Here is a 9,685-nt window from a genome sequence, read left to right on the forward strand (position 1 = left end):
CGGCTTCAGCGCCGGACGAGGAGACGGAAATCACGGCACAGGGACGACAGAGCCGGCGGCAAAACAAGTGGCGATATTGAAGTCAAAGACAGAGGAGCAGCAGCGACAGGAGCACAACGGGTACAGCCATACAGAGCGCCCGGGATGCGCGGTCAGGACTGAGTAAAGGTTGGGGGTTTTTTTTCTTTTTCTTTCTTTTTAATTTTTCTCTTTAATATGTTGAAATTGCCCAGACTGGTCCAGTACGACATCTCAAACCTTACAGCATGAAAACCCCACTGGGACAGGGCTGCAGGGAGCATTCCCGGCACGCTCCCAAAGCCGTGGGTGCGTGTGCCAGTGCCGCGACAGCTCCGCGGCACACGCCAGCATCGCTGTGGCACGGGGATGGCTCAGAGCACTCGGGACCGAGCGGTTTCGGGGGTCACCAGAGGGGACAGGTTTTCCTGCAGCTGCCCTGCTGCCAGTTCCAGGCTCCACTCCCAACACTGCAGAGAAGGGAGCTTGCCTGGCTGCAGTGGTGCAGAGGGCCACGGCATGGCCCCGATCTGCACGAGGCGATGATGGACACCCTGTGCCCATGCAGCCAAAGCTCCGGCCCCTGGTGCCCTGCCAAGGGTTCCAGGTCAAGCCTGTCCAATGGTGGCATCTGCAGAAGGATCTGTAGGAGGTTGTAGGGGAATGGAAACCCCTGGAGAGAGGACCACGTGGAGAGAGGGGCAACAGTGCAAGGGTGCATCTCAGGGGTCGCCCCAGATATGCTAACATGCCTCTCCGGCTTTCTGGGACAAGGCACCTGTGCAGGAGTCATCTGGCCCTGTGAAAGGCTTGGAGCCCCTTGCTGGGGGTTCTGCCACATGGTAAAGTCCCCTGCCCAGAGGGGTGCCCTTCTGGCACCCCAAAGGGAGAGGCAGGCGGTGGGGGAGGTGTACAGCAGGGTTGCCAAGTGCTGCAGTGGGGAGGGCTGTGTATCTGGAGCTGTGGGGCAGGCTCCCGCAGCGAGGCACTGGTAGACCTGCTACACAGCCAGGGCAGCTCCCACCGCTCACAAGGGCTTGATTCCTTCACAGCTGCCAGAGCCAAGCGTGGCTGGGGGATTGTGACCCGGGCAGGGAGATCCCCACACCCTGCTCAGCCCTGCCACGAGCGAAGGATGCCCAGTGCGGCTGTGGACTGCCAGGAGCCTGCAACAGAGCGGGTCCCTGTCCCTGTCCCCCACACACATGTGGCAGCCACCGGGGTCCCCTGCGGCCGAGTGGATTTTCATGCTGTGTCCAGGATTTGATATCAGCGTGGACCAGTCTAACATCTCGCAGGATTTTTCTACTGGCTACTGGAATGCGCTCGTTTGGCTTAGGGGTCCTCGATGTCGAGAAACTCTTGCTTGGGGGGGGCCATGCCACGGTACCAGGCGCACGAGCCGTCGCTCCTCTTGATGCAGGCGTAGTGCTTCGCCTGCCGCCCATCCACGTTGTTCTTCTCCATCGCCCAGTCTGTCCACAGACACTCATCCGAGGAGGAGACGAAGCAGGGGATGGAGAGGCAGCGCGAGATCTGTGCATAACAGAGACTGTCACCCACCAACCTGAGGGGGCACTGGGCCAGGGGGAAGCAGCTCTGCCTCATCCACTCCCCCCAGCTCTGGACAGGGATGCCAGGCTGACCCTGCCCTGTGGGACACGGTGAGGATGCAACCCCAGTGCAGGGAACTGGGGAACCACTGGTTGCCTGTCCCAGGGCTGGCCTTGGTTCCCAGCCAGAGGAAGACAGAGGCAAGGCTGCCCTTCTGTCTGCCCAGCCACGTCTTGTGTCCCTGCACGTCACCCTTGAAGGACAGGGGAGAGCTCACTGTGGAGCCCACCCCTGCCATAGGGGCTGCGGGCCCTCCCTGGTGTGGGGCATGGGGCATGTGGGAGGCAGCCTGGTTCTCACCTTGCACTCGCAGCCCATCTGGTACCGCTGGTTTAGGCTCTTCTTCTGGGTTGGGGTCAGCGAGTCCCAGGTGGACACCAAGTCACAGAGCGTGATGTGCATCTTGCCATTGCCCTCTGACTTTCCTGAGGAGAGACCAGACAGACCACTCAAGAGGGGCCCCCAGGGCGTTGGCTCGTGATGCCTGGGCCTCCTCGCTGTGCACTGTCCCTGGTGACCTCTGTCCCCCAGCTGTCCTCACCATGGCTCGGGGCTGCCGAGCACAGCCAGGACACTGCCAGGGAGTGCCCTGAGGGCTGGTAGCAGGAGCAGGAGAGGCAAGGGCAGAATGTGCCCAGGGAGCAGGCACACATCTTGTGGGACACATGAGGCATCCGGACCAGCACTGCCCGACATCCCCCGGGAGCCCTGCCCGCAGTGCTCACCTGCAATGAGATATTCCTTCTTCCCGCCGGTGTCCAGCAGCCGGCCACACACGGCAGTGGACGGAGCCGTGTAGATGAACTCTATGTCCTGGTCAGGGCCCTTGAACATCTGGGGAGCAGAGGCAGGAGTGAGTGGCTGGTGAAGGGGCCACCTGATGCCCCCAGCCTCCTGACCCGATGTGCCCCGTTACCTTGATCTGCTTGATTTCATACTGGATACGTTTGATTGGATTCCCGTATATATCGTTCCCCGAATCCACCTCTTTTGCAGAGACGGCCTTGGCTCGGATCACTGGAAGGGAGAGGTGAGGTAAGTGGGGCTGGCCAGTCCCACTCAGCCCCTGCATCTCACAGGGTCTCCTACCTTCACAGGGGACTACTGCCCCCAGCAGACCCCACTGCCCGCCTGTCACCCGCTGTCCCCAAAGGGATGGGGCTCTGGCACGTGCAGGACAGCAGCAGTCTCGAGGCGGGCGATAAGGAAAGTTCACAAGAGGATCACCTGGCCCCAGGGCTGGTGCGGCTGTGGCACTGTGACAGCTGTGACAGGGGGCAGCTCTCTGCTGTGGCAGGGTCCCTGCGGTCATGCTGCTGCCACAGCCCAGGATGTATGGGCAGCATGTGAGCGCTGGGCACGTGGCAGGGACCTGCAGGGGGCCAGGCGAGCAGGGCGGGCAGCCAGCTCAACCTGACTCACCGGCTGGGACATGGGGCTGGCTCACGCTGTGCAGGTTCCCTGGGTCCCTGCACGGCAACCTGCAGCCCCCGATTGTGCCCAGCTCCCTCCACGAGTGCAGGGACTGAAGCTCCCAGGCAGCACCAGGGACGCTGATGGTGGAGGGGACAGTGGCAGTCCCACAGCTAGAGCTCCTGCTCAGCACTCAGAGTGTGGAGGGGGCCTGGCTGCTGGCAGGGCTCCCTGCTCTGCCAGGGGTACCCCCATCCAACAGGAAGGGCAGCTCCCCACCCTGCAGGGCTCCTCCACACCCTGCCAGCCCCCCAAGCACTGTGGGGCAGGGAACAGGAGCTGGGCTCTCTCACAGAGTTCATCCTGGCTCATGTCCTCACTGAAATGTGCTGGCCTGGGAGCAGCCAGGGACAGGCAGAGGTCACCCACTGCCTGGCACAGAGAAGCTTCTTCCACTTGCCATGGCCAGGAGAGGGAATCTGACCGCACTCTATAAATACCACGGAGTCTGGGGGCATGCAGACACGCTATTTAAGCTGAAGGTCAGGGGGGCATGGCCCCACGTGGCACCAGCAAGTGCCAACAGAGTTTACTCTGGAAGGGTGAGAGTGGCACCAACATAAGCAGGGACCAGGGAGGAGCATTCCCAAAATGGCCATCCCCAGTCACCAGCAGCACTTGTTCAGTGCAGGGCTGGGGGAAGCAATGGCTGCACTGGGGGCTTTTCCAACTGCTCCCATCCCTTGGGATGGGTTGGGCTGTCCAGGCACAGTGGCAGCACCTCAGCCATGCCTGGGGACAGCGCCCACTCCTCTGTCAGCACTGTGCTGGGATCACCACAGACAGAGGCCACCCCTCGCCCCTGCAGCCACCACGTGTCCTGTGTGCCAAGCCCTGCACGCCGCCAGTGTAACTCGGGTGCAACCAGTGCCGGCCCTGTGGCTCCCGTGTGGGGAATGGTTACTGGTTCAGTGGGCTCCAGCCTTTTCCATTCACGTGCTGATGAATCACTTGACAAAAATGCAGCCCGATTCTGGGTGGATTTGTTCTGAACAGTGCGGCTTTGTGGAGGGGACGACTGCGCTGTGCTTTCCCCGCCAAGACCCCGCAGAGCAGCCAAGCTGCTCCACGCCCGCCAGGAACCAGGGCAGGGGAGAGAGCCCTGAGGAGAGCCTGGGATGAGGAGGCTGGGCAAGGGACGGAGAAACCCCCACGTGCCCAAGAACTAGTAGTCAGACCTCCCCAAATGCCAATGTCCTCATTGGCCTTGTCACCCACCACTCCTGCTGCCAACCTGGGCAACACCAGCCAGGGAGCCCAGACCCTGTGTGAAGATGAGCCAAGGCTCTCTGACTCCCGGGGCTCACAGCAGGCACAGCACACTGTCAGCACTGGCTTACCGAGTCCGAGCAGGGAAACGCTGCACACACTCCTTCCCCAGGCAGGACAAGCAAGAAGGCTCTCCATGGGAGCAGAGGGTCCCCTGAGAGAGTGGGACCCCCACTGGTGACATCTCCTGTGCGGGTCCCCGGGACTGCCACTGTGGCCTCCCCATAGTGAGGACTCTAGGCCCTCCAGGGACAGAGAGACCCTGCAGGGTAAGCAGGTCCCCTTGCTGCCCTCTGCCACCAGCATCAGTCCCACTGCACTGGCAGGTGCCACAGTGCCATGAGGAAGGGTCCCACAGTAGGACCCAGGGTCCTGTGCCACTCCCCTGGCTGGGTGATGGCATCGATCAGCCAGGAGGGACCAGGGCCACAGTGCAGCTCCAGGAGCAAAGCTGGGGACACACAGACTCACCCAGGGCCACAAAATCACCAGGTTGTCTCTCTGGGCTTGCCAGTGTTGGGGTTTGTCCTCCCTGGCCCCATGTGGGTCTACTCCACCTCAGGGCACCACTGTGCTCACCTGTGCCCCATGGGAAGAAGGGCAGCACAAGGACCCTTGGCCATGGGACCCCCCCTTTCTGGCCCAACACTTGTGAATGGCTGCCCCTTCCTCTGCAATCCCACCCCAAACCCCACCAGGCTGCCCTGCCCACACCCACCCGCAGCTGCCCGGGAAGCGCCGGTGCCCACGGGCAGCAGGGGCACTGCTGGGCTGGACGCCCAGAGAACAAAGCTCCCTTCTCCAGGGCTGCTGGCAGCAGAGGGTCTGGCTGCCAGTGCCAGCACTGCCCGCTGCCTGCCTGGCACTGCCAGCCCAGGCACCTGACCCCTTGGTGAGGGCAGCCCCGCGGTCATTCCAGCCCTGCAGAGGCCGGCAGAGCTGGGGAGACAGCTGACCACCCTGGGAGGGATTCCTGCAGCCTGCCCTGCCCGGCGCAAGGGCAGCACCCGCATCCCAGGTGCTTGCTGGCATCCGGCAGCGGCAGGCACCCACCCTGGCACAGCGGTCTGAGGATGCTGAGGGAGGCTGGAGGCATGCAGGGCTGAGCAGGGCAGCCCGCAGCGGGGAGGAAGCGGAGGCAGCCACGGAGACTCCCTGGTGCCCAGCAGTGCCCGTGGGGCGGCGCGGGCGGCGGGTCCCGCTCCCGCCGGGGCCGTGCGTCATCCCGGCCGTGACGGGAGCGGACGGAGCCCAATCAGCGGCAGCCCCGCGTCAGCCCACGGCCCCTTCGCGCCGGCAGGGCTCGGCTCCGCGCTCGGCGGGGCGGCACCGGGCACCGGCACCGGGCACGGGCACCGGCAGCGGCCCGGCCCCGCCAGGCTCGGCGGGGTTTGCAGGCAGCCGCACCCCGCAGGGACAGCCCCGCCACTCCCCCGCAAATCCCCTCCCTGCTGGCTGCTGGCAGCGCCCACACTCACCGTGCCTGTCCCGAGCACCGGGACGGCTGCGATCAGGGCAGAGCTGTCAGAGGCTGCATCCCAGCTGCCCCCGCCCCGGCAGCACCGAGCCCCTGTCCTCCCCTGCCCCGTCGGCTGCTGCTGCCGCTCAGGGACAAGGCCTTGGGTGCACCCACGCAGCGCTGCAGGACATCGGCCATCCCCACGGCACCGCATTTCTGTCAAGGGCCCTGCCTGGACACAGGTCCCTCCAGCCACAGCTGGGACAGATCCCAGCAGCACCGCGGGCCCGGGTTGTCCCTGGGCTCCACACAGCTGCCGGGATGGGACTGGCTGAGGAACATCCCAACTCCAGAGAGCATCTAGGGGGAAGTTAGGAGGCAGCAAAAGGCCAGGGAACACCAGATCATCCCACGTTGTGCCCCATTCTGTCCCCAAGCCCAGCACTGTTTTCACGTAGGCCCACACGAGGCACATTTGATACAGATGAGCTGCACAAGTGACTTGGGCTGGGAGCCAGAATGTGCCAGCGCTGCCAGCAGCGTGGCTGGGAGGATGCTGCCTGGCAGGACAGGCTCCGGGTGCCTGCAGGATGAGCACCTGCTGAGGGCAGTGGGGCAGCTGGAGGCCAAAGCTCAGCCAGGCAGTGCCCTCCCAGGGGCCAGTGCAGACAGCCAGGGCCGCCAAGGCAGACAGTGACTCAGCAGCTGAGTCAGGGCTGAGCCGGCACCCCACGATGGGCAGTGAGTCACGAGTGCCCCGAAAGCTGATCCTGACAGCAGCGTGATGGGAAGCCACAGCCGCACTGCCCAGGCAGGCACAGGGCATCCTGTGGGCCAGGGACACCAGCTCCAGCAGCAGCTCCAAAAATCCAGAGCTCCATTTTGTCTCAAAACCTCCCAGTCCCCAACACGCCTCGTGGTGAGGCTGGGCACTCAAGGTGGCAGCCAAGTGCTGGGGGAGTTGCCCTCACGGAGGAAAGATGCTGGGAGTGGGGTCTGGAAAGGATGCCTGTGAGGAACATCCTGGATCTGGAACAGGGGACAGGCAGGGCCATCCAGAGGTTGGGGCTGCCTCAGAGTTTGGGAATGTTACCTCTCCAGCTGAGCCTGGGAACGGGCCTGTGAAGGAAAGCGCCGGGAACTGGGGCTGGCCTGTTCGGTTCATATGTTAAAATTTAATAAGGGCATTATTCATAGAAAGAGGAATCCAGATCCCGGCGCTGCCAAGCCCTCCCTTTCAGCAGCATCCAAGCCGAACAAAGTGGGACGGGGGAAAGGAAATGCCTGGAAATAAGGCGCAGACAGGGGTGACCGAGCCGCGACGGCGGCTGCCGGGGACGGGGGCTCCTCCGGGCTCCGGGCCGGTGCCGTGGCCGCACTTGGAGGGTCCCGGCAGCCCCCGGGACCCAGCCCCGCGCTGCCACGTACCTCCGCGGTGTCATCAGAGTCGGGGGAGGCCGGGCCCTCCCGTGTCATTCACCGGGGGGCGGCCGTAGCCGCGCTCGGGTCGCCCCTCGCAGCGGCGAGGCCGCCCCCGGGAGCAATGCTGGGCGGGGGAGCCCCCCGAGACGGCGGGAGGAGGTGCGGGGTGGGACGGGCACAGCCCGCACGGAGGGACCGCGCCCGGCCGCGCATCTGCACCCGCCGACACACCCCCGGGCCGGGCAGGTGCCGGGGGTCGGGGGCTCTGCCCGCTCCCCGCCCGCCCCGCGCCAACTTTCCGCTGCTTCCCCCGCCGCGAAGTTGGCGCGGGCGGGGCCGGGCGGGGGCTCGGGGGGCTCGGGGCGGGGTTCCCCGCGGCGCTCACCTACGTCGGCGTTGCAGAAGGCCTGTTGCGGGTGGATGGGCGAGCAGCTGCAGGCGTCGGCCGGGCGGGCCCTGCCGAGCAGCAGCACCGCCAGCCAGGCCAGCAGGCTGGGCAGCGCGGCGGGCATGGTGCGGGGCTGCGGGCGCGGCCACCCGGCCCCGATCCCGCACCCTCCGCCGGGCCCGGCCGAGCCGCCGCCGGGAACTTGGGTCCGGCCGGGGCGGGCGCTCTGCGGCCGCCGCTCCGCTGCCTTCGCGGAGCCGTTCGCTTCCTCCCCGCCGAGCTCGGCCTCGCTCTTTAACGTGCTCCGGGGATCTGCTGCTCCTCCTCCGCGTGGCGCGGGGCCAGCCCGGCTGCGCCCGCCCTCCGCGGGATGCGGCTCCGCCGCGGCCGCTGCCCCCGCCCCGGCACGGCCCCCGCCGCGGGCACCGGCCGCCCCCGCCCCGGCGCGGCCCGTCCGCCCCCCGGCCCCACTGCTCCCGGCCCCGCCGCCCCGGACCTCCGCCCACGGACCCGAAACCCCGCTCTGTCGCTGCCCCCGCCCACGCCAGTAGAGCAGTGGACGGCCGGGCAGGCAGCGGTTCTGGCAGTGCCCGAGAATTCCTCGCCACCTTCGGCCCCTCCAAGCCAGCCTGTTCCATACCCGAGTTCCCCCGCCTGCTTCCTGTCCCCACTGGGGGTCCTGTGCCACAGAGACCTGCCCGAGGCCTGGGCCTCTCCCCGTAGGCAGCAGCTCCTGCCCTGGAGCACAGCTCCAAACCCCACCTTGTCTCTGTCCTACATGCATGATGGGGTTTAACCTCAGTGGGCAGCTCAGCCCCCAGCTGCTTTTGGTTCATTCTTCGTAGCGGGGTGGTGAGACAGCTGGGAAGGGGAAAGTGAGAAAACTGCTGGCTGAGATAAAGGCAGTTTTACAGGTGAAACAAAGCCACACATAAGCAAAGCAAAGCAGGGAATTCTTCCACCCCTCCCCGTGGCAGGCAGGTGCTCAGCCATCCCCAGGGCAGCCAGGCTCCAGCACTTGACGGTGACTTGGGAAGACAAACACCATCACTCCGAATGTCCCCCCTTCCTCCAGCTCTATATGCCCAGTATGATTCCATACGGTGTGGAATGTCCCTTGGGTCAGCTGTTCTGTGTCCCAACTCCTTGTGTCCTCCCAGCCCCTCACTGGTGAGATGAAGAGCAGAATAGGCCTCAAGCTGTAAAAATGCTGCTCAGCAGTGATGAAAACATCCCTGTTATCAACACTGTTCCCAGCACAAGTCCAAAGCACTGCCCTACACCATCTAATATGGAAAAACCAGACGCTATCCCAGTCCAAACCCACACAATGTGTCACCATGGAGGTGTGAGGATGCTGCTGCTGTCACTGTGCCCGTACTCTGTGCCTGCCTGGCTGCTGAGTGCTCCATCTCCCCAGCAGTGCCATTGTCCAGCAGAGTGGGCAGGGACACAGCTCCTGAGCACAGCTGGGCCCGGTGTCATGGGCATGTGCTGGCAGCACAGCCACCACCATGGCCACAAAATACGCTCCTGAGCCAGCCTCTTGCCACAGCACTGCCACAGATACTTACAGTAGAGGGAAGTAATAGAGATGCTCAGCCTCCAGGATGAGAAGAAACAGCAGAACTGGGCAGCCGGACCTGGCCCAAACCCTGACTGAGCCTGCAGGAGCACACAGCAGGTGACAGCACCCACAGCACGGGGAGGCTGGATGACACCCGGAGATGGGGCCCCAGGCTGCCAACTCCGCTGTGGGGCTCAGGTCTGCAGAGGCTCCGGCAGCAGCTGCATTCCTGCTGGTCCAGCTGCCTCAGGCATTGGCGCTGCTGCTCCGAGGGCAGCGCAGTGCTGAGAGCAGGGGCCCAGGGATGCTTCAGCCCAGGGGACAAGAAGGGACCAGGTAGTAGGGACAGCCACTGGCACAGCCCTGGGGCCACAATAGGTGCTGTGGAGCTGCCGGCGCTGGGCTGGGAGGGTGAGTGAGGCCAGGAGAGATTGCCAAGCAAAGTGCAAGGGATGGTTGAGTGGCCGTCATGGAC

At 64.8% G+C, this 9,685-nt stretch overlaps 1 protein-coding gene across 1 annotated transcript; it reads right to left on the bottom strand.

The window, feature by feature from the left end:
• Positions 1–52: 52 nt before the first annotated feature.
• TIMP2 (TIMP metallopeptidase inhibitor 2) lies at positions 53–8,442 on the bottom strand. The gene is made up of 5 exons (XM_063409961.1): positions 7,641–8,442; positions 2,549–2,649; positions 2,358–2,466; positions 1,933–2,057; positions 53–1,554 (listed from the first exon to the last, which is right to left on the bottom strand). Exons 1-5 carry the CDS (start codon positions 8,425–8,427, stop codon positions 1,354–1,356), a joined length of 1,323 nt encoding a protein of 440 aa, XP_063266031.1. The 5' UTR covers positions 8,428–8,442; the 3' UTR covers positions 53–1,353.
• Between the last annotated feature and the right edge of the window lie 1,243 nt (positions 8,443–9,685).

This window comes from Prinia subflava, chromosome 12, assembly GCF_021018805.1.
Source record: "Prinia subflava isolate CZ2003 ecotype Zambia chromosome 12, Cam_Psub_1.2, whole genome shotgun sequence".
NCBI classification, from domain to species: domain Eukaryota; kingdom Metazoa; phylum Chordata; class Aves; order Passeriformes; family Cisticolidae; genus Prinia; species Prinia subflava.

Coding starts and splice junctions, on each gene's coding strand:
- TIMP2 (XM_063409961.1), bottom strand. CDS start 8,427: ATGCATGTAGGACAGAGACAAGGTGGGGTTTGGAGCTGTGCTCCAGGG. Junction 2,650..7,640: donor CTTCTGCAACGCCGACGTAG/GTGAGCGCCGCG, acceptor TCTCCCTTCCAG/TGATCCGAGCCAAGGCCGTC. Junction 2,467..2,548: donor ATGAAATCAAGCAGATCAAG/GTAACGGGGCAC, acceptor TCTGCTCCCCAG/ATGTTCAAGGGCCCTGACCA.